General features: G+C 39.8%; 1 protein-coding gene across 2 annotated transcripts in view; it reads left to right on the forward strand.

Moving 5' to 3' along the window:
* Positions 1-271: 271 nt before the first annotated feature.
* Igf1 (insulin like growth factor 1) overlaps positions 272-25,033 on the forward strand; it is a 74,133-nt gene continuing 49,371 nt past the window's right edge. Inside the window, exons 1-2 of one of the 2 annotated variants that reach the window (XM_026397723.2) lie at positions 272-567; positions 5,828-5,984. In XM_026397723.2, coding sequence (XP_026253508.1) covers positions 505-567; positions 5,828-5,984 — 220 coding nt within the window. In that variant the 5' untranslated portion in view covers positions 272-504. Of the gene's footprint in view, positions 568-2,398; positions 2,454-5,827; positions 5,985-25,033 lie in introns of those variants that run through there. The other variant, XM_026397730.2, reaches the window with a different exon arrangement.

The raw sequence follows: 25,033 nt of genomic DNA on the forward strand, positions 1-25,033 counted from the left end.
GTATTAGCAGACGTGTGTGTCTTCATGCCTGGTAGAAAGTTAATCAGAGAACAAATTCTTATTTTCTATGGCAGCATAAGTATTTTCATGTCTGCTAACCCTGTCACTAACACACATTCTTTTAAGGGAAAAAAAAATGCTTCTGTGCTCTAGTTTTAAAATGCAAAGGTATGATGTTATTTGTCACTATGCCCAAAAAAGTCCTTACTCGATAACTTTGCCAGAAGAGGGAGAGAGAGAGAAGGCAAATGTTCCCCCAGCTGTTTCCTGTCTCAGTGTCTGTGTTTTGTAGATAAATGTGAGGATTTTCTCTAAATCCCTCTTCTGTTTGCTAAATCTCACTGTCACTGCTAAATTCAGAGCAGATAGAGCCTGCGCGATGAAATAAAGTCCCTCAAAATTGAAATGTGACATTGCTCTCAACATCTCCCATCTCTCTGGATTTCTTTTTGCCTCATTATTCCTGCTCACCAATTCATTTCCAGACTTTGTACTTCAGAAGCAATGGGAAAAATCAGCAGTCTTCCAACTCAATTATTTAAGTGCTGCTTTTGTGATTTCTTGAAGGTAAATATTTCTTACTCTTTGAAGTCATGGGGGAATTTTATTTAAATTGTGTGCCGTTTTTTCTTCTGCCTAGAACTGTTATTCACTTTAGAATTTTCATTGTTTGGGAACTGGGAGATATTTATAAATTGCTGAATATGCAATTCTGTGGGATCTGAGAAAATAGCTCCGGGAGATGGATGCATTTGCACAGATAACTGTATGAGTAGAAACTATTGCAAGGTACTTATGCTAAATCCTCCACTTCTGCAGGGCTTTGGTGGTGTCATTTTGGAAGATTCCTTTAAATCCTGCCTATGGCTAAGGGCTATAGAGCATCCATAGGAACTTTGGGATTTTTTCTTTCTTTTGCAGGTGCAGATGTTTTATTTTTAAGACCGTGTGAGTGTCTGTGTGTGTGTGTGTGTGTCTGTGTGTATGGGAGAGAGAGAGAGAGGGAGAGAAGGGGAGATTTGTCAGGACTTTACAAGGCATGCCACAGACGGAGAGCTATATTTTAGATGATATTAAAGCTTTTAAATGTGATCTTTAAAGCTAAAGACCCGGAACTCTCTGCACTTATGCCCAGAGAGTCAAAGTTAGAGTGAAGTTTAATTTGCTCTTTGGAAAAAGAACTCCGTGACAGTGCTTGCTTACCTTTCATAGTCACATAATTTAAACAAACGCATACTGGATATGGAAAGCAGAAACTTTCTAGCAGCTGCTAGTCTGACTTTTTTCTTTTGAAGAGGACTTCCCCGGGTGAAGTTTGGACCGCGGGGTTTTGTGTTGTAAAGCTCGGATTTTTATGCTCGGGGTTGTAAAGTCTCTTTAGGTGAATTTGGCTGCTGTAGTCGGGTGCACCGGCTTCTCGGCTTCTCAGCTTCTCGTTTCTGATCACTGGCCCTGATTCAAGTTTCCATTCTCAGCAAAATTATATCCTCCAAGACTTGCGTTTTTCAATTTGCAAGCACTTTCAAGCCGCTGTCACTGGCTCCTCAGAGGCAATTGCCGGAGGGCTCAATTCATAAAAGGTCCAGCTACTCAGTGAAGCCGGGGGTTTTTTTTTTTTTTTTTTTTTTTTTTTAACTGCTTTCAAACGCTCCACCAGGAGGACTTTTCTTAGTCTAGTAAGTGGCTCGGGAGTTAAGAGATACCCTTGTCAGGCACCTGATTCTGCTGTCCCCCGAGATGCCAGCACACCCGGGGCCACGTTTTTCTTTTACAAGAAATGAAGTCAGTGTACATATACACTGTGTGGTCTGGCAGCCGGGGGTTTTTTGATGTCCCTACGTAAAGGGCGATCAAAGAGGCTGTGGAATGTGATCCCTGCATTACTTACAAGTTTGGAAAATTGTCTCCAAATGAACTTTTCCTGCTGTGCATGTTGAACATTTCAGAAGGGGAGCTAGCCCTTGTTAACCCTTTCATGTGCTTGCTGCAGGAAGTGGCCAGAGAAAGCTTCGTGGTCTTTCAAATGTAATTAAGAGAATAAAGGCATCCTGCCCCGAGGCAGAACTCAGGAGCTGCTGGTACTTAAAGAGTCTCAAGGTCTTTCCCAGTGACAGAGCCAAGAGGAAGGGAGCAAAAGCAGACTGGGGCTCAGGTCACAATTGGGGCAGCTATAAGAGGCATGCAATGGCGTTTGGTGGCTTGATGGGGGGTAGGTTAACTGGGATCCCAGCTGTGTGATTTGTTCATTGTTTGAATGGACAAAAGGCAGTTTACCCAGGCTCACAGCATACCTGCCTGGGTGTCCAAATGTAACTAGATGCTTTCACAAACCCCACCCACCCCGCAGCACATGTTTTTAAGTCTTCAGTTTTCTATTCACATCAGCCTCATAATACCCACCCTGACCTGCTGTAAAAGACCTGGAACATACAAAAAAAACGATCACACCTACAGTGAGTATTTTCTTATGACTATGGCCCTCACATTTTACTGGGCATTTTCATGGGAGGCCAGACATCTGGAATCCATTGATCTTCCATTTATTTAAGATAAAAAGAAAGGTTTTTGAAAATGTGGAGTTGTGAATGACTTCCAAGTAAGAAATTTTTGAAAATTTTTTGTTTTTTTCTCTTCTGTTTCAGGTTATTCCCTCTTTGCTCTCTCTCATGGGCTTCCCTTTCTATTCGTTGCCTTTACGGTTGGCAAAATAAAAGGCCAAGGGAATGATGAACATATGGGGCCACTTGTTTAAAACTTTCAACTCCTCAGCAAGTTCATTATTGTTTTCTGTTTTGGGAACATAATGTGATAAATTTTCTGATTCTCTGTGGGTGTGCTGTGCTGGACTGTTTTGTGAACTAAAGGAAAATGCACTAAAGGTTCTACCTCATCCTAGAACTATTAAGTACTGATATTATCTGAGAATACAACTTGGAGGGGAAAAAATGGAAAAAAAAAAACAACATTAAAAAAAACTATTATTATTATTTTTTTTAAATTTCAGTGCTGGGGATTGAACCCAGTGCCTAGTGGATGCTGAGCAAGTGCTCTACCACTGAGCTATACCCCAGCCCTAAAAGAATCTTGAGTTTTTGATTGCTAGAGATTTACGTGTATTGTTGGATTTAGAAGTGTGATACCAGAAATAACAATTAAAAATACAGTTTTGACATCTAATGAAGTGCCAAATTGACTAAGGATATAAGGTGAGTCATTTCCCCCTGGATTTCACAAAAATTTGAAAGAACTTGAAGGCATTTATAGCTGCAGGTGCTTGGTCTTCAAACAGTGTTAGAAACTGAACAAAGAAGGGAGGGTAGAGAAAGTTTTATAGAATAATACTTTCTAGAACTGGCCTATCACCAGAGCATGGAGATACATTTTGTAAGATCAGTTACGGTTTGTTCTTTTACAAAGAGCCATGAAGTCCAGTTAGGTTAGATTTGTTGAGGTTGCCATTGGAATTACTGAAGTTAGGACTGGATGGTGATCGGCTTCCAGCCTTCCCAATGGCTCTAACTCTGTGGGGACGGAAGGTTTCTCTGCAGAGGTCACACTGAGAAAAGGGAACAAATGTTGGGTTTTTACCTCCTGCTCTATTTCATGTCCATTCATCATGATGATTTGAAAATAGAGAATGTTTTTCATCTGCAGCTATTTTATAAGCATTAACTAAATATTTACCTTATGTTAACAAGAGTCAGGGGTTTGCCTCACTACCCTCCACCCACCCCACTTGCCGGCTGAAGGTCTGGCCACAAAATTGGAAATCTTAATTAGGATGATGGAGCAAACATTGCCACTGGTGCAGAACCATCTGGTTGAGAGTTCAGGGAGGACAAGGAGGGTGGTCAGAAAATAAATGACCTGAGTCCATTTCTCCCAAACTGAATGGACCTGCCCTTACTGTGAGGTCTAAAAAAGATATATATATATATATATATATATATATATATATATATATATATATATATATCTCCAGCATAACCCCACAACCCTTTTAAGGGTTAAGGGTCCCTCACTTAACATTCTATGGTGGCTTCTTCCAGTGCAGCTGACAGTAGAGGTATCTGTGACAGGTGGAGCTATTCACTTTGGGACCCTTTGAGTATTTGTGACAGAAATAACAATGTGGGAAGTGTGGCTTAATGGTCACCTTATCCCTTTTCTACTTTGCAGAATGAGGACAGAGACCTGAGTCACAAGAATCCTGCTTTTTTCCAGGGCTGCCATTTAGCTGTCTATCACTGACAAAGTCATGAAACCAGGGGGCCCTCCTTAGATTTTACTGTAAAATGGATACAGTGACACAATAATCCCTCCAAGAGAATTCCGGTGACTAAATAAAAAGACTTATTCAGATTTTAAGCCCCGTGTCCTGTCTGTGGAATGGACTCACCACCCATGTTGCCTTGATATTAGATTTGGGGTGAGGGGCTTTAGAATGCAGAGACAGTAGAATTTACTTAGTGTTGGGGCTCAGAAAACAACACCCCAGAATACAGTTCTTGGCACGCTGAGTATTGTAAACTAAAGGGAATTGAAAGGTCTCAAAAGCAAAGTCTCTCTGACCTTCCTCTGACCTTCTTTTACCTGTTCTTTATTCTCCCCCCGAGTCAGACGGTGGAAACGAGAAAAACTCTTCCCCCAAACCAGCCCCCAAACCTGGAAATAAAGTTCTAACCTCCCCACCTCCTCCCACCATGGGGAGGAGCTGTCCAAAAAGAAACTTTGTGACTTAGCTTATCTGTCAGTACATTCATAGGACCCTTGTCCCTATATCCAGGACATAGGAATGGTATACTTAGGGGCAAAGTAGAATCAAGACAGACAAACCTTGCTGGGTTTCCCCATCTCTGGCTGTGAGCACTAAGTTCTACCTTTTGTACAAATATATTTCTACCCAGCGATTCATACTTCATTTAACCAAAGTATAAAAGACAGTTTTCCCTGAGTCTTTGGGTCTTGCTTCTGTGACCTCCATGTTGCATAAAACTTCAACAAAATTCATTCATTCTTTTGTGAACTGTCTTGAGTTATAGGGATGTCACCTGTGATCCTTATGATGAATGAGGGAAAGGATCACACCTTTCTGCCCTGATTTTGGCATGAGTCAATCTCACTTCTACATCCTTATATTTTTCCTGTTTCTGTTCATTGTTTTTCTTCCACTTGTGATTATGTTAACTGCTGATATTCCCCAGGTAAGAAATATCTGTATTCTCCTCCACCTCTGTCTCTCTCCCTCTCTTTCAAAGAAACTATAAAAATATATAACAGTATGTAGAATTTTTACAAGTCCTTTTTTGGCCACAGTAAATTCTTCTTAATCAGTAGCTGAGGAATGATGTTCTGGTTCATTTCACATTCTGGTTAATAATTCATGGATGGCCAACTTTCAGAGAATTTAAATTAATAAAACATATTTGACCACACATCCGTACTGAGCACAATTTAACCTTTGATAATGCAAAAGTTTTACCTGATCTCATAGTCGTGTGGAATCCCACTATAGCATCCTTCTTCTACAGAGTAAATGTTTGCAGATCTCTTATCTTAATTGAAATAGAAGTCCATGGACAAGGGCTTCAGAAGGATTTCTCCAAGGATCTAGTAGCAAGGGGACTAAATGCAGGTCATCTGATGTCAGGACCTGTAGGGGTCCATCACGTGTTTTTTTTTTTTTTTTTTTTTTGCACTTCCGGGCAAAGTGGTTCTGATTAATGAGGGCAGTGGAATGATGGGAGTCAATGTGTTCTACCTGGACCCCACTGCCCTTTCAAGGATCAGGGAGAAAAACCTGACCCGCCTTCTGTTTCTTTGGCAGGTAAAGATGCACACCATGTCTTCTTCACACCTCTTCTACCTGGCCCTCTGCTTGCTCACCTTCACCAGCTCGGCCACAGCTGGACCAGAGACGCTCTGTGGTGCTGAGCTGGTGGACGCGCTTCAGTTCGTGTGTGGAGACAGGGGCTTCTATTTCAGTAAGTAGTTCTCCCTCTCCTCCTGTTGCTCAAAGTCTGAAGTATATGGCTCTGTGGATTTACAACCACAGGGAGTGTGTGAATAACTGAATGACTGCCCGTGGCTGGCAGTCTTCCTAGGCCTCCAAGATCCTTTTACCTTAAAGTAAGCAGGCTGTTTCAGCGGGGTTTTGGCAATTTTTGCAGAGTTAGGGTGGAACTTTCTGCCTTAACAATTTGTCCTTAACGATTTCCTATGGAGCCTTCCTTCATCTATTATGGTCTACTATCATTCTTCTATTTCTTCCAGAGAATGGGATAAAAATGGCCCTTGTTTTCAAGACCTGTGGGCGCACATATAAATATACAAAAGATATGTATGACTATTTAAAGTGCTGGGTGACTTGAAGGGAAATAGTAAGGACCCTCCATTCGTGTGGGTTTAGGAAAAGAACTATAGGGGCATATCCTAGATGTCTCATGCAATATGAAATCACTGTGAACAGGCAGAAGGTGACCTTTGCTCAAAGACAGGTTTGCAAATACACAGGAGGCTTCCTCTAAATGCAAACTGAAATGTCATACCAGTTTGCCCTCTATGCCAAGTGACCTTGATTTTTTTTTTTTCTGTCATGGCTATTTCTTGGCACAGCTCTTCCCTGGTACTTCCTAATGATAGCTCCATCTGGAAAAGGGTCTTTGATGAATGCAGAATCAGTTATCTTATAAGTAGGTCTCAGACGATTAGAAAGTTGACAGTCGTTAAAAAGTAGACAGCTGAGTCAATGTCTGCAAATAATAAACACAAAAGTCAATGGTACCTAAGGGAACTGATCATTTAAAAGATCTACCCCAAATGTATCTATCTCACTGTATATTACAAGACAGGGAAAGACTTAAAGCCAGATGCTCACTCTGCATAATTATTTGGAATTTTAGAGAGTTCCAGGAAACGGAGCATGAGTCATTCTCAAAGGTTGATATCACTCCAAGTGTAGACAGCTTACCTCAGTTACCCACTGAGCTTTGAATAGCTCCTGGGATGACTCACACGCTTGAAGCCTTTCTCATCTCCTTCCCAAATGTCGGCCTTTCTCTAGACAGGTGTGTGTGTGTGTGTGTGTGTGTGTGTGTGTGTAAACTGGGGGAAGGGGTGGGTAGCACTCCAATCTGGAGCTGGGTAGAGGAGGTGGGAAGAAGGAGGCTGATAGGGACACTTGTACTTACCATGGCTTTGGCAAAAAATGACAGAGAATCAGAAGTGCTTTCTACTGTCTGGGCCATTTCCCATTAAGTGCTTTCCACCAGTATTTGAATTGAGTGAATTTATTTATTTTTCTGGCAATAAAGCAATTCTATCCAATTTTCTGCTGCAAGGCCAAATGAATAAGTTCACTGGGAGGTGCTTTTCCAGTGGCAGGCTTGTTATAACTTTAGAACATCCAATGGAAGGTAAACATCGGACAACATAGAGACCCAACAATGGGTTGAAATTATTCAATAATTTGCTGCTACTGATCTGTATTTGTTTAAGAAAATAATTAGTTCTCTTTAAGCCCAAGAGGGTTTTTTTTTTTCCTTGATAATCCATGCCTGCAATTTCCTTTCATCCAGTTCACTAAGTAATTGCCAAGTCTCTGAGTGCCCTCCGTTACATGCCAGGTTCTGATGCTCACTATGGAATGTCTATGTGGCCGTGTGGAAAGTAGATCCTTCTTCACCTATGAATGTTTGCATCAGATGATGAAAATGCAAAGAATAGCTTAGTCCTAAGTAACTGTGATCCTTATGTATGTTCACACAGACACCTAAAGGCAACTATGTTGAAAAAAACCAACCTCAAGTCTGAAAGCTTTCTTTTATTCTGTCACACAGTGACCGTATTTTAGGGTATGTTTTAAAATTATGTTTTAATCACTTAAAAGAGAGAAAGTTACTTATTGCAACTCTGTGTGTTTAAAGTATGGCTAGAATGTGGCTTTATAAATTGTGTTATTATAAATCCTGTCATTAAGAGCATATATTTTATATGCTCTGCCTTATAGAATTCCTGATTTAGGTTAATCACCTGCCTGACATAGTTCCTTATGCACAAAAGTATTCTCATTAGCTTCTTTGTCTAAGAGATGTGTGTCAGATTCTATACCAAGCATGAATCAAATGCCTGAAAATGAATGAGAAATTGGCCTCATCTTTGAGGGACTCACAGTTTAGTGGGAAGATTTTAAAAAATGTGCACATACATATCATCCGGAGACATAAGAGAAAAAGAACCTTGGAAGAAGAGACTTTATCTTTGATGCCTTTCCTGAGAATTCTGTCTCATTTTTGCCATCAATTTACCTGGTTCTACCTTATCATGAATAATGCCTTCTCAGTGGGCTCCTTGTTGCAAAAGACAGTGTTTATTTACCCTTGAATCCCATTGTCTAGTTCAATGTCTCACTGATAAGGCAGTTGCTTATATCTGATTCTTGAAAGGTTGGGACTGAATACAATTGATTCAGTCTGAATCTAATGCAATTATTTCTTTGGAATTTTAGTTCTAAGAGCCATCAGAACTTAGGCTTGGTTGTCTAGTACTTTGAACCATACCTCTTACCTCAAATGTTTACCCAGTTATTTGATAAACTGCTTTTCTTTCTCCCAATTGTGTATAACGTATATATCCTAACAGGGACTTAGAGGCTGCGTTTTGGTCATCCCTGGGCTACATTGATGGTCTGTTTTGTGTCTGAGCCAATTATTTTTACAGGAATTAACTGTTGTCAACAAATTTTATTGAGTTTCCTTTTCATTCCCTGAGATTTACTGTGTGTGGAGAAGTCGGCTCTAAGCATTTACAGTCTTTGAAATACTTTTTAGAGGAAAGCATTCTTCCATACTTCTATCCCCTGTGGGTTGACACTTGTTATTTATTGTTCTTTACCCTTACTTTCAAAGTTTCATTGTGGCTGTACCTTTTATTTTAGGCTTCCTCACCTCTATTTTAGAAGTATGGATTTTTCTTAATGGTGGAAGAGAGTTTCTGATCTTAGTTTGAAATTTAAAAGAAAATTGCCTCCATCTGTCTCTTATTCATTAATACAGAATCTTTAACAAGAAAAGTTTTTAAAATACTACTAGAACTGTTCTGAATAAAAACGTTGGTAATGCTTGTTTTGTATAAATTGACCCAGTATTATGAATGAGCTCACTTTCCCCTTCAAGCCCAAGTTCCAAAGGAGCACAGTAGAAGCAGCCTTCTAGTTTAACCTGTTTTGTGAACATTTATCCCAAGCCTAAGTGGATCAGTCCACCTATAATTAATGTAACATCCCCCAGACATTCTATGAAATGGAAGAGCCGATGAAGAACTAATTACTGATCCTTCCCTATACATCTTAGTAAGAGGGCCTGTCAATCAGCCTTTTGCTCTCAGGGTCCTGTGTGGAAAATGGCGGCATCATGGAGGTAAAGCACACTGAGCCAGAGATGGCTATTACCTTTGCAGACTAAAGAAGCCCTCTTCATGGGTGGCACATTATAGCCTCCTTCTACATAGAACACAGCAATAGCTGAAATGAAGTGGGAGAAGTTAAGCTTGCCACAGAAGTCATTTTTGACAGCCACAGGGATGAGCCATTTTAGCATGCTTTTTAGGAGCTGGTGGAATTTTTCTTCTTGAAGATATTTTAAAAATGGAAGGGCAACCAACCATCTTGGATGGTTTCAATTAAGAGCAAGCAAAAGAAAGAGAGTTTCTGGGGTCCTTTTTAGTTTTAAGAGTCTATAAACAGTCCCTTAAATAAACTGTATATGCTATACCTCGGGCAGTCTGGGAAAAAGGAGAAGTAAATCAATTAGAAAAGAAAGTTGGATACCCTTTCAGTTATTCCAGATTTATGGCTTTTGTAAAACATACTTCCAATGCACAGTTATTAAGAACAGGTCTGAATAAACGAAAGACATTCTTCATGTGTTAAAACATACTGTTTTTAAAGAGTTTAAGTGAAACTTTGCAATTAACTTTCATTGTTATTGATTGCATAAACCTTCCTAGATTTCAGTTATTATTATTAACTCAAGCGTCTTTCCTTTGATATATAGTGTTCAGAAAACTTCTCCCAGACCTGCCATTCATTAGTTCTATGACTTTGGCAGGCATTTAAACTTCCTGGGCTGAAATGTCCTTGTCCATAAAACAAGGGGATTTTGTTGAGGTAAATGACTTCTACTAACATTAACAGATTTGTATTCTAGGTTGTAATTAGCAAGGTGCTATTCAGGGAAGGACAATCTTGGATTTAAGTAGTGACCAAAGAGCATTATCTTCTTTAGATAGTTTCTGTTTGTTCCCAAAGATAGGAGATACCACCCACTTAGAGAAAAAGGAGTCACCTTCTTTGTTTTAAGTTGGGCCTCAACCTCTTAGAGATGAAACAGAAATTCAGACATGGCCAAGTACTATCAGATCATCTACCCCAAAGAGTACATACCTCATGAAAACACACTGCCATTTTTCTTTGTTAGGAAGCATGACCTGAAGGTTCTCATCTTTGCATTTTCTCATTTTCTTAGTGGTGAGGACAAATTAATGGGCTCCTTTTTAGCTGTGTTTTATTAAGTTAGAGGAGACAAGGAGCTATAGGCTTCTGAACTTCCACCAAAAGCCTTTCCCCAGTCTATGGATACTACCTTTCCAGTGGAAGAAGAGAATGTACAATTTGGAGCATTCAGGTGTACATTCTCCCACTTTCAGCATTATTTTAAAGCAGACTGGATTTGAACTGGGATTTTTGCATTCCTTTGCTTGATACCCCTGAGACTCTCAGGCATGCATTTGTGTGACTATTGGTCAAAATTAGGGGTACAACCACTAGCCATGGAAAAGCTATTCTCTTTGAAATAAGTTGGTACATGTGGAGTTTGACCTTATGGTCCTGGACTCATTAATACCACAAGATATTAATAATAGGCCATTAATATCATTAATAGGCCACAGATATTATCAAAGAAAAGCACTGGGTTTTTATATTGGCCCCCAAAGCTTGTTACTACTCTTTAAATATACTCAGGAAGATGAGTCCATATAACTAGGAAAAGAATGGTTTCTGCACAAAATTTAAAAATAATTTGCATCTTGATGATATGTTAATGCTCTTTAAGGCCATCTTCTACCTGATGGAAAATTATAAACAGGAGAGTGAGGGGTTCAAGACCAAGATTGGGGCCTCTATGCCAGGTGTCCAGTGTTTGAACCCCATCTCTGCAACTTACTTGGCAGGTGACTTTAAGAAATTTACTTAACCTCCATGTTTCTCAATATCATCATCTCTAAAATGGGACAAACTTACAGAGTTGGTATTAGGATTAAATGAATTAATGGATGAGAATATGTTAATTTAAAATACCAACTGACATATAGTAACCCACACATCTTAGCTATTACACTTATTTATTCTCTTCTGGGATCCATTGCAGAATCTATTGCAAAGGTTGAGATATCTGAAGAGCCCAATTAATTATGCACTCATTTTCTCTCCTTGGGGAAGCTGATTAAAATTGTTAGTAACAATTATTTAAGGAGGATCTATACTAGTAACAAGAAGAATGACCATATGTTTATCTAGTACATTTACTGTTTGAAAAATCCAATTGTCTGGATCCTCTCATGATCTATAAGTGAGACCATGTTTAAAACACAGATCATTGATTCTCTGGGCAAATAAGATACGTGAAGTACAGAGATTTGGTGACTTACCCTACTGGATAGGTCCAGAACTACAACCAGGTTTTCTTGTCTCCAAGATGTGTATTCATATAGTCGTTTACATTGTTTAGAAGCCCAAAGTCTAGTAGCAGAGGGAGATGTTTCTAAAAAATCTTAGTCCTCTTCCAAGAAATAAGAAGCAGGAATCCTGGGGTGACTCAGTTGATTTTGAACATTTCCTTGAAGGAGATATCCACGTAATGACCCTACATTTTACCTTCAGGGAAAAAAAAATGGAGACAATACTAATAAGAATTTCTCGGGTTCTTTGATCAGAGTCTCCTGCTGTATAAAAGACTTCACAGGTCCCCACTCAGGCAGGACACTGCCACTCCTCTGTGGTCACCAGTGTGATCTAGGGAGCCTCTCCTCTAGCCAACTCAAGTTCTTTTCTTCCTCTGCCAGCAGATCTCAAGTGCTTCATTTCTTGCAGCTATTAGCTTTGTTGGTTTTTCTTGAAGAACTTTCAATGAGGGCTATTTAGTTGGACCAAGCATCTCTCTTGGGGTACTATGAAAGTGGTAGTGACTAGGAGGCACCATGAGCCAGAGAGCCAGGCAGGAAGAGACTTCCCAACCTGACCAGGATAAGAGCTGTGGGAATAGCCAGGAGGTTTGGAGGCAAGACCTCCACCTGGGTGGTATAGCTCAACCAGTTGTTTGAGACCATTGGTATTGGAATGTCTCATATCTTCTGGAACTTGTAGGGTACGCATTTGGGATCCAAAAGAGGGTTTTGGCATTCATTGTGTGGATTCAGTGGGCTCAAATGCCTTGTCTAGACATGCCAGCATCCCTCAGGGGCTCCATGAAAGACAACCTCCACTCTCTACCATCTTCCTTGATTACACAGCCCACCACAAAGAGTCAGACACACTGAAAAAACAGGCACAAGATCTCTCTCAAGGAGATTTCTCATTGTTCTCAATAACAGGCTGCAAAGGTTTTGCTCTTTTATGCAGCCAGACGTTTTTGACAGTGGTGGTGGCAAAAAGTCATTTTTGCACTGAGCTGCTACCCTGGCAAAGGTCTATCCTACACCTCTTCAGGAAACATCAACAAGCTCTTCCATCCTAAAGAATTACTTTGGGTTGCCTGGAAAGTTCAAACCCCTTATTAGCTGTTAGACTAAGGAGATGACAACACAGCATTTTGTTTGTCTTTATCTATATGTGAGATCATGTTTAAAACATAGCAAAGAGCTGTTATTTGACGTGCAATTCCCTGACTGCAGTAAGCTGTATGCCTATTTAATGCATTGTTTAGTCTCACATTGGCTAAAGCCACTTAAAGAAGCACTTGGCAAGCTCTAGACTTTCATTCTTGGCATAGCTGCCCCTCTTACTTTTTCACTGAACCTTAAATACCAAGAAAAACCCTTCACTTACTTTATATCTGGCATGTTGCTTCCTGTAATTCACCAGAACCTTTGCACGTGGCCCTCTGAATTTGTCCTAAGGTAATTAATGGCTTTGCAATATTTGATCAGCAGAAACACAGATACAAAGAGAAATTGTGCAACCAGCAGAGACCACACAGTCTTTTAAATTAAAACCTCTTGCTTTAAATGCTAAGGCATTCTGCAGGAATAAGAGTTTCCATTCAAAAAAAAAAAAGTCATGCTGAAACCCCTGAAGAGACACCCAAGAACCTCATTATTGATTAAGTGTCCATCTTCCTATTCCTTCTTAAAACTACCTGATTGTTGAAAGGAAGCAAAATTGAAGATTGCCGTAAGCTTGGAGGTCCCCGAAAAATAATTTTTGTCAAACACTTAGACCCAGAGAGAAATGACATGTCCAAGGTCACATAGCTAATTAGTGCCAGAAGAAGTAGAAGGAGATTCTGTTTTCTGATCCCAGTGCAGTAGTCCTCCTTCAGCAGTAATTAACCACGTGTGTGTCAAAGTGATCTGGTAAATTAACAAGACCAGGAGAGCCTCCAATCAAGTTCATGCAAATGAGCACAGATGTCAGTGGATCTTTCATTCCAATTAACTCACCAGAGACTTAATTAACACTTTGGTTCCTTTGCTGCAAAAAGTGATCCCCTACTTATCTCCTACATATATGATAGACAAAACTTTTTCAAATGTACTTTGGGCATTTCAAGTCCACTTAAGGTCATAATTTAGACTATTGTTGTATATTATATTATTCTGACTCTCTGGTCACTCTCTCCAATGTCAACTTTGGGAGAACTGCCTTGGAATGACTTAGCAAAGCTGTGTTCCTGGAAAATCTGAAAAAGTCTGACGAGTTGTTGGATCAGTCTTTTTTTTTTTTTTTTCTGGAGATTTCTCTGATGGTCTCAGGCCAAAAGAAATTTACACCTGATTTTTTTTTTTTCAAAATCCCAAGCAAATACTCTATAAATTCTGATTTTCTTCTTTCATTTGTGGCCTTTGTGAGGTATTAGAAAGGCTGTTTGAGGAACCTTTTGAAACTCTGAAAATCTGTCAGTCTATTTCAGAATTGTCAGGCAATTCTGTGAGCGTTTCTGGGAAGATGGCACTACCTCTGTACCATTTACCCTGATGAAATGGGTCTTTCATCAGAAGCGAGAGATTTAGAAAGTCTGTGCTGAGCCAACCCACAGGCAGCCAGCTCCTGATTATCTGTGAAACTGGGGAAAGGAGCGCAGGAGTTAGAATCCTGGATTTAACTGCTGTGAAGCCTCTGTGGGTTGCTCTTCTCTCTCCTCTCTGCCCCCTGCCCAACCCCTTTATGACACCAAGTGACACATTTTTAAATCCTGCTCCAATCTTATAATCCTCACTCAGTTTTCCAACCACACCGCTGGCAACATGGTTTTCAACCTCAGTGTTATTCGTGTTTGGGGCCAGATCATTGATGATTGAAGGAGGGGATTATCCTAAGCATTATAGGATGCTGAGCAACAAACTGGGCTTCTAGATACCAAATTGTGATGACCCAAAATATCTTTAGACATTTCCCAGGGTCTTCTCTGTGAGCAAAATGACCTCTAGTTAAAAAGTACTGGGCTGGGCATGGTGGCGCATGCCTGTAACCCCAGCAGCTCAGGAGGCTGAGGCAGGAGGATCATGAGTTCAATGCCAACTTCAGCAAAATTGAGGTGCTAAGTAATTCAGTGAGACCCTGTCTCTAAATAAAATAGAAAATAGGGCTGGGGATGTGGCTCAGTGATGGAGTGCCCCTGAGTTCAATCCCCAGTACCCACCCCCCCAAAAAAATACTGGACTACACAAGTCTCCAGAAGTGAAAATAACACCCCACTTAGCAAGGCTTCCCTTGTGGGGGAGTCACTGATTAATCCTGAGTTTGTGTCCAGTTGCCCAGAGTAAGCAATGAGAGGAGTCACTGGGGTTTTGAAAACCACTCTCTGAAAATAAAAAGCTCTTTCTATAGGCTCTTTAAAAAGTATTTGCAGGCTTTCATTTCTGCCTTATAGCTATGGAACTCATTTATTTTAGCAAAGCCTTGTGCTTAGAAGTTTGATTGTGACCACCTGGAGAAAATGAAAAAGAAGCTGTTTATCTTTGACCTCGATATTTGTGGCTGTTCCCTTCTTAGTCTCATAAGAAATAAACTCTCAATTCCTCACCAGTTAAAAAACCTACTTCGAAGGTAGCAGCCATCATTTTTCTCTTCCTTCATTGTTTCTTTCCTCTCTGAAAGCATCACGTGAACTTAATTATTACCTAGAAACAGTCAACGGTCCCATGTTCAGGCCTGACTCAGTTTCCCTACCAAATAGCTCTGTGATCTTGGAGAAGTCACTTAACATCCTCCAGCTTTACATTCCTTGTCATAAAATGGGGATAAAAATGTTATACCTCATCATTGTTCTGAGATTCAAGTCCAGAAGGATTTTGGAAACTGAAAGGGCTATCCTAATATGTCCCTATTGATATCCAAGTATGTCACTATTAATGACTCACTTTACCTTATCTCCCTTCTCATGTTCCACAAATGAGTTCAATGGTTCAGCTTCTATAAAACCTTATGCAAGAATTATAGTCCAGAGAAGTTAATATGGCAGTGCATTTTCCAAACTTTTTAATTAAAAAGAAAAGCATGTAGGTACCTTGTAGTCACATACCACTATGCATTTAGGCTGCCCAAGAGTTAATTAATGACTTTGAGAATGCTCACTCAGTATTGCTCTTTATTTCCTCTTATTGAAAGAAGCAGAAAAAAGATGGGGTCTATCACATTACCACACAGAGCTTGCTTAGAGAATCTGTCCCCAGTGAGGTGGTTAGGTAGTCTCTGAGGTATCACACTTAGGCAAACGATTTCCATTCTCCCAAGTCAGCTATTGGAGATTTCTGCTTAGCCTCCAAAAACTGTTCAGCAGAGGGAATACTCTCCTAATCCGAGAAGTATCTTTACACTCTCAAGTTGCACATCTAAACTGCTTGCTTATCACTATCCAACTTGGGGGAATCAAATTTTTTTGTTTGTTTGAGCATGCCTTTTGTCAAATCAAAATTGTGAGTTTCCTCACCCTATGGACCAGTGACTAAGTAGTCCTTCCCTGAGGAACCTCACATCCAGGGAATCCCAGAGATAAGATTTGATGTAGTAAAGACATGTTTGAATTACACAGTCAAATACTGGTTTCTTTTGCAATGAGTTCTCATTATGTTTTATTTTGAGCTCTTCAGTAAAAGCAGAGACAAATTTTAGCAGGTTTTTCCCCCCCTGTCCTTTATAGCACCCAGTGTGTGGCACTTGATACTTGATTTGATATTTAAAAAGTCATACCAAAAGCTATTTTCTTTTTTCAGTCCCCAGAATAAACCCCAGGAGTTTCCATTTGTTACTATCATCATTACTTATGGCATTGGTGATTGAAGGAATAGAAAAATCTACAAATCTACTTGAGGAATAACCTTTTGGGGATCCATTCAATGCTGTCATACTTAAAACTCCCAACTCAAGAGTGAACTTATTCTAGTCTGGACCCTCACTAATAGGTTCCAGATGAGAACCTCTACTCAATTTCTCTTTCTTATACCATTTGAATTATTTAAAAGGATTTGTGGAAGGCAAGACATGCAACAAAGGGGACATCCCTGGAAAATATGTCCCAAGGGGGTGGCACAGCTGGAGCATCAACCCTTGGAGAACACCATAAATAGTTTCTATTGCCAAAGCATATTGAAGAACTGGAAATCTAGAAAGAACCACATAGAAAAATCTGATCCATGGAACTGAGATCTAGAGAAAACACAGTGTGCATGAGGTCATAAAGCTGGTCATAAATACTGGCCGGGGGAACCAGGACTACAATTCATTCAACTCAGAGAGCTTTCCCACAGCTAGGTATATTAGACTTTATAAACTCCTGTAAAGGTGGTCCAAACACTCAGAATGAACCACTATGGCACATTCTACTGGTGTAATGCATCAGAATAATCTTTGAAAATTCAAGCCCTTAACTATTCATTTAAAAATTTCCCAGTTCCTGTCTCCCATTGGATAATATTATTAAGTCTCTTTATCCCAAATCTGATCAACTGGACTTACAGGATTATGAATCTTCCTAAACCCTAGTAGTTTGAAAGACTGGGAGTTAAAAAAGAAAAAAAAGAACTAATTCCTTTTTATAGTTAATTTTAATTTGAAGTCTAGTTAATGCATTTTGTATTGCTGGCTAACTTTGAAGATACCCCAAACAAAAGGTATTCTCAATGAGTTTTCTCTGTTTCCACACATTCCCGACTTGCTAGTCTTCCATGAAGGTCTTCCATGAAGAAGCTTAAATTTTCCTACGTATTTTGAGTTTTATGTTTCTTTCCATTAAAGTTTCCAGCCGTTCATAGACATATTTAGTTTGGCAGAAGATAGTGGTGACTCATGGAATGAAGAAATTTGAAGGCAAAGCTACTGAAAATGGATCTAATTTCTTTTTAGGGTAATTTGGGAGCAAGCAATTGATAATTTGTCTAATTTTTTCTGGTTTCATCAGCTGCCACACTGCCAAATATTTGTTCCATATGGATGCTTTGTTATTCCTGAAACACATAACAAATTTCAGCTGCAACTATATCTAATATGGTCAAAGGGTAAGACTATTGTTGGCTCATTGTCTCATTGTTTTTGGCTGGACACCCTCAATCAATGGCTATTGAGTGAAAAAACAGGATCAAATTGAAACCATTTTCAGCATGTTCCTTCCTATGGATCCAACCACATCACTGTGAGTTTGTCGTGCACTGCAAATGTTCCCTATTAGAGGCATGATGATGTTTCGGTGTAAATGCCATGCCAGTTCATTGTGTTCACCTTATAATTTCACTCTCTCAATTGTGGTGTAGAGATGTTTTTGGCTCCCCAAAGATCCCTTATTTTCTGCCTGTTCTTGCCTCCCAGTATGGAACAGACACTTGGGGATCAATTCTGAGAAGTTCAATGACATGCTCATACCATAGGTATCATTTCAGGCTTCCCTTAAGATAGACAATCTGTGGGCCCTAAGTCAGATGAATCATAAGACTTGTAAAAGGAGTCAGCCACAGATACAGCTGACACTTCTGGAGATTATTAGTACTGGTGCCTTGCATGTACTTAGGGAAATCTCCCTTCCCAGATAAGCCAGTCAAGGGTACAGAGCTTACATGATGTGTAAGCTAAAGGACTTGTTTTTGACTGATTCTGAGACAGTCATTTGGCCACATAGAGTCTTAAAGTCACTCAGGGGATTATTGGTTTCAATATAAATGGTTTGATCCCCTCTACCATCACTACCACCACGTAAAAAACAACCACAATCATAAAGAACAGGGATGTCTACTTCTTAGAAGAAACCAGATTTGATTGGTAGCTATAGAGAGTGTTTTGTGTCAGGGAACAATTCCTTGTAATCAGTGGATTTGGTTTGATGGACACATGTTCTAAGGACACATGCCAATGTTGCTTAGTATGTGTGAAGTTTGGAAATCGTGGCTTTAGTCAAAAATTCTATCACTAAATAACTTGGCATATTTATTGATTACTCCTCTGGATCTCAATACTTGTTGCCATTGGAATATACTGCTCAAAGCAACCTGAGAGCTTATTAGAAATGCAGAATCAGGAGCTCCAAGATCCCAGGACAAGTCAACCAAACCTGCCATTTTAACTAGATACCCAGGGACTGCACATGCATTAGGATCTGAACCCTAGACTAAGAATAATTGGTGACACTCATCTGATAAGAGAGAAAAGAAAAAAATAATCAGAGTTCACCTTCCACTGAAGATAAAATCAATAATGGGGTCATACCCACTTGTGGTCAATATACAAACAATATATAAGGTGATTTATCTGTATCAAGTCCCCATTCCTTTAAGTCAGTGGAGCCATTCTTCAGAGGAGGCATAGAAGTGCTCCAAGGATAACCCCATGGCCTGACTTTCTGTGAACTGGAAATTGGAACTCCTAATTGCTGTAGCCACAATTTCCAAATCTCACTGTGGCCAGGAACTGAGCTCCAGTACTTTCGATCTTGCCAATTGCTTTTTCAATAGTTTTTTTTTTTTCCAAGAATAGCCAAATGAGAGTGATGTGTGTGTGTGTGTGTGTGTGTGTGTGTGTGTGTGTGTACATAAAGTATGTTTTCTAAATGCAGGGAGTTGACAAATGTGTTTTACTCATATCACATTGCTTCCTTTGTCATGCTTAGCCAGGTTCTAATATTATTTCTTATGAGTCAGAGTTGATTAGTACCCTTAGGGCACCTATTAGGATTTAGGAGAAATGATTTTAAGATGAGAAAAGTATATTTCTGTCACCTATTGGGAGGTGAAGGATAAATTTGGAAACTGCTTTTCAAAGAGAGATAGCTGGCTTCCAGCCTTTGCTACACCTGTTTTAGAATGTGACAGGTTCCCCCATCTGGGTCCATTAATGGAGGACCAGGATGTGCTTCTTCTTCACAAGGACCTTATCCCACAATAGAGTAGGTAACTTGAGTCAGTTTGTAACTTGTATTCTTTGAAGTGACACCAGGAAAAAAAAAAGGAAGGCTTTGAATTGGACAGTTTGAAAATCATGGCTTTTAATCAAAATTCTATCACTAAATAACTTGGCATATTTATTGATCACTCCTCTGGATCGCAAAACTTGTTGCCATTGGAATGATGATACTAAGATGTAACAAGACATCCCACCTCTGAAATGTGATCCCTTTCCCCAATTTTCCAGGAAAAAGAAATAAGTCATCAATATCATTTTTGCATTTTTTTACATATGTTTTCCTCGAACTTTAAGTATTTGCCACCTCTTGATTATATTCAAATCTGAGATAAGGTGGTATTAGGCTTTGATCAAGATTACATATTTGATATGTTTAAACCTAGTTCATATTATTTAGACACAATAATATCCCTGACTCCTTGGCACTCTCCCTACTGAATGAATGTTGACACAAAATAATCTCTAAGACCTTTTTCTAGAATGAACATTTAATGTGGTTTCATGGGAATCTATAAAATTCCCTTACAAATCCAACTGTGTGTGGAGTTTATTGTTTGCTTTTTTGTAAGCATTCTCTTCTCAGCACTTTTTCTCAGTGCTTTAGCAAAAGGTATGGCAATAAGATTATAGCAACCGTAGAATCATCAGCTGAGCACCTGCTCTGAACTAAGTACCCAAGAGAAGACAAAACTATGCCTTCAAAGAGGTTTCACTTAGTGCACCAGGCCCCTTAAATATCCATGGTACAACCCCAAGCTCAAGTGAGATGGAGATATTCCATCCCTCCGTCACATTAGTCTCCACCCTTGCTAGCCCTCTACACAAATGATGAAAGACTTGAGGAAGACACCACAATCTAAACCCCAGTATGGACAGGAGGGAATAAAGCACAACCCTTTTGCTGGTGGAGTTGGTTTCTAGAGCAGATGGCACACAGTGGTGCAGGCCCCACCCCACCCTGCCTGAATCCAGCCCACAGTCATGATTTTTTGGTTCATTCTATGTGTGTGTGTTTTTTTTCTGAATTTCAGAATTATAAAACTCAAGTTATTTTAAGTAGAAGCAAAGATTAACAGTTTCTCTTGAAAAAAAAAAATGAGGCAACCTACCATGGCTGGGCTTACCTTCCTGAAAGCCAGCCAGAAAAACTGGAAGCTTCCATGTGGGGGGTATGCAGGCTTCAAAGTGGGTGGGGGGTGCACCTACCTTTCTAGTTTTAGCATATTTTGAGCCATGCCTCTCTGCCTCAGATATGCAAGCTCTCTTTGAATATTAACTGTCTACCCTTCTCCTTATTCACTTCTACGTGGCATTGATTGACTCTATACTGTTACCCAGCACTAGGCTAACCACAGCTGGTTCATATGAATGAGACACAAACCTCATCTTAATAGAATTTCATGACTCCCCTCAGACATACCAAGGCTACAGCTCAGCTAGAATTTAAAAGACAATAAGTCCTCCTGGTGAAGGAAGATCCCAGATCTGAAAAGCTGAACATTCAATAATTTAGAGATCACAAAGAGATATTTCTTCAAGAGCAAGTGGACTTTTTTTTTCCCAGTGACCTTTCAAAGCAGGAAAGGCTAGGTTCCCAGCCAATGCAATGGATGATTTACGCAATCACCCAGAGTGTTTAGGACAGTGGAGACCATCAAACCCAACTCTTTAGACAAAGCAAGCTGTAGCATTATAGTTTGTTTTGCACCAAGATCCAGAACAGCTGTTACCAATTCGCTAGAAGATTACACATGTGTCCCTCCTTCCAGTCCCACCACTATTTAGGTCCTCCTCATCACTCACCAAAACTATTGCAACAGCCTCCTCAGTGATCGCTGTGTCCAATCTTGCTTGACACCAGCCATCCCACCCATGAGATTAATCTTTCTAAAAAACAGTCCTAATCACTTTATTCCTTTTCTAAACAACTTCCAGTGACCATCCATGGCTAAATAAATTGAGTCCAAACTTCCTAATTTGACAGCAAGGCATTTTATGGAAGACCTCTATCTGACTTTCCAATTGTGTTTCCTAATGTTTCCCTACAGCAGAGCTCGCAAACTGGCAGTCTGTAAGTCATATCCAGTCTTCACAAGTATTTTGTTTGGCAAATACAGTGTTTTTATGAAAATGTGAATTATTTGCCAATATTTACTAAATGACTCTTCCCTTCATATTGGCACATGCCTGATGCTTTACCAAAGCCCCCATCATTCTCTATTATTTTCTCCTGGCCCACTTCACTTCCTTATAATGACTTGTGTCAGTCATAGAGTCACTGAATCAATACCTCATTGAGTTTACAACTGCCCCCTGCATATTCCGACGTTAACCTCGATGACTGACTACCACATATTTTATTTTCCTGGACTGCCCTTCTGTTCTCTCAAATGTCACCTCCTTTGTAAAAATCTTCTACCAGATGTAAACTCTCTTTCCTCTGAAGAGGGCAGCAATAATATTACTCTTACTTATAATCTGCTCTATTTTGTGGTTTTTGGTGGATTGTTCATGCCTCATGCCATCTGGTTAACTATCAGATCCTCGAAGGTGAAGACTGTATTTTATTACTCTCTGTAAAATCCCCCTCACTCCTTTGTACACAGGAAAGTCGATGACTGCATGGAATTAATTAAGGCTTCCATTTTTCTTTGGACTCACAAGCCTAGATTAGTTGTGTGTGCTCATAAGAAGGCAATAACTCATTTGAAATGCAGACATGGCTGAGTCGGAAGGCCCCCATGGACTTTTAGGCATTTTCAAGAAGGGAGTGAGAAATGCTGTATCTAAAGGAAACTACTGAGGGAATTTAGGTAAACAGAACATGATTCTTTTTGTTGGAAGCTGACTGTGATCTCCAGATTAAAACGCTAGTGCATGCCTCACAAGGAACATCAGCAAATCCTTGAGTTTGCTCAAACTTGTGTTTGAATTACAGGAGTCCATCTATTCCTGAGGCCCCAGCTGAACAGTGAATTGAGCCAATACCAATAGATCACAAATACACTAGAAAAAAAAATGGAATGCAAAGAGCTCTTCCTGCTACATTCAAAAGCGTCCATTTCTCAAGTTTGTGAGTACCTAGAAAGGGACTCTCATCCTTGTTGGTGCTGGTATCAGGGTTGTCAACAAGTCACAAGGTTGTTTTGGCTCCAGACATGAATACAACTTAATGAGTTTCAATTGGAATGATCTGTTGTAAAATAATGATCAAAAAGAAGAAAGTCGCTCTTTTAAATGTATTTAAATTCAGCAATGTTTGATGAGCTACTGTGTACCTAGCATGGTGCTAAAAGCCAAGATGAAAGCTGAAATAAGAAAGCCAGAGGAGACACTGCCCAAGTCTGTCCTAAAATCCTTCAATTTACTTAAGAAAGCAACCCTTACTACTATGTAGGACTGATCATCATAAGCCTATAGTATTGAAAGAAATAATAATATGTAGAAATGGTATTCTTTTTCTTTTCTATGTCTCCTGAACATAGATTTTAAAACATGTTTATTGAATTTCCAAATGAATACCAACAATTTTCAATCTCCTCTTCTTTTATTCAGTCTTATAAGGTCTTCCATTGATATTTAAGGTGGAATATGTCACCTTCATGCCCTGAATGTCTGCTGGGTCCTTGGCAAGGCAGAGATGTGGATGTTTTCTGTAGCCTGAGACAGGCCAGAAATAATGTGGCAAGCTGCTTTGACTTTGAGTTGATGGAAAGCTCATAAAAGACTCCCTCATTCTGTGAAGTTGCCTGGCCAGGCTTTCAGTGATGCATCCAAATTCTTCCTAGAGTCTTGAGGTTCACCTCCCACCTGACCTCCACACCCCACAATACAGAGAGGATCAGATGCAGAGAACACGGGCATTGTTGGTCGCTGTTCTCAGCACAAGTACTCTCCATGCATATTTTTCTAAAGTAAGCAAAAATCCAACTATGAGTGTCTGAGTGTATTGGAGAGAGATTATTTTGCTACCAGAAAGACAACACAGACTATCACAAAGAACTCTGCATCTAAGTTGAGGAGACCTGGAAACAGCCTTGAACTAGCTGGTTATAAACTGGGTCTATTTCTGTCCTTTAGAAAGGGAGGGTGACCATCCCTACCTGCTACCAAAAGAGATTTTTTTCTAAGTATGAGGTGAGGTAATACTGGTGGCATTATCATAACGCTGTCAGAGAACCAAGGCCCACTACCAGTTTCTAGAAATAATCTGAGAGTGGAGAGTTGTTAGAACTGAAGGAGAGCTAGGCTGGAGTATTCTAAAGCTGAAAGTGGGTTAGCCAAGATGGCACTCTTGCATCTACCACAAGAGCTTAGGGACTGCCATTCCTTTTTTGGGTCATATATAATTTCTGCGAACTCAAATGACAAGGGTAAAAGTAGGGGGTCACTATATTCTTGGTCAATACATTTCACATTCCACCATCCCATGAGCGGGGATAAGAGGTTAATTAAATACATCTCTCGGGCAACAGAAATGATCAAGGCTGGCCCTGGAACACAGTTGCTTCAAAAAGTAGGCTTTTGTTTCAGGGAAGATCTCCCACAGAGAAACATGGACCGCCAAAGAGAACTATAAATAGGACTATCATTTATGTCAATTATAAATAGATTTGTTCCCTTTTGATTAGAAGATTAACGCTAGCTGAAACTCTGTAGTTGAACAGAAATGAGGGAAGAAATCCTGACAAAATATTATTACATGCTAACAGTTAGATTTGATACCTTTTCCTTCCTGAGGTATTTTCTCTGATTTCCCCTAAATGAGGACTTTCTTCTCGTATGAGTTTAAAATTCAGTGTAGTCTTTGAAGTATATTTGTTCATTCTTTCCTGGGTCCCCAGGATCTCTCCTTACTTTCTAGATTAGACAACACACATGCCTACACACCCCTTTCTTTAAAGGGAAAAATTGAATACATCAAATGTTAGTGTTAGGAACTCAACAGGGGGCAAACCTGTTGCCTCAGATACTCCCAAATTGGCCATCTTGTTCTATTAGAGAAGTTCTTTTCAACGAAAGAGATTCTTTACCAAATTACCATGGACAAATTAACTCATTAAACACATGTTAGCAATGAGCATAATCACCCAAGAGACAAAGGGAAGTATTATAGAAGAAAGTCCACATCACATAAGCTGTTGCTACTGAGAGCTTGTTAGATGTGGAACCATTTTCTTTTCATTTGGACAGGGGCAATATCAGAAGGGTCCGAACTCTGTTTAGCCAACTCCTGGCCCTCTGTTCATGTTCATGACTCATCTCTTCTCAGGCCCAGGGAGAGAAATTACAGCTTCTCATCCAAGCTCTCTGCTAGGTTCACCCTGGGATGAGGGGTTGAAGATGGAGCAGCAGGATGCCTCAGTCCTGTAC

This window comes from Urocitellus parryii, chromosome 5, assembly GCF_045843805.1.
Source record: "Urocitellus parryii isolate mUroPar1 chromosome 5, mUroPar1.hap1, whole genome shotgun sequence".
NCBI lineage: Eukaryota > Metazoa > Chordata > Mammalia > Rodentia > Sciuridae > Urocitellus > Urocitellus parryii.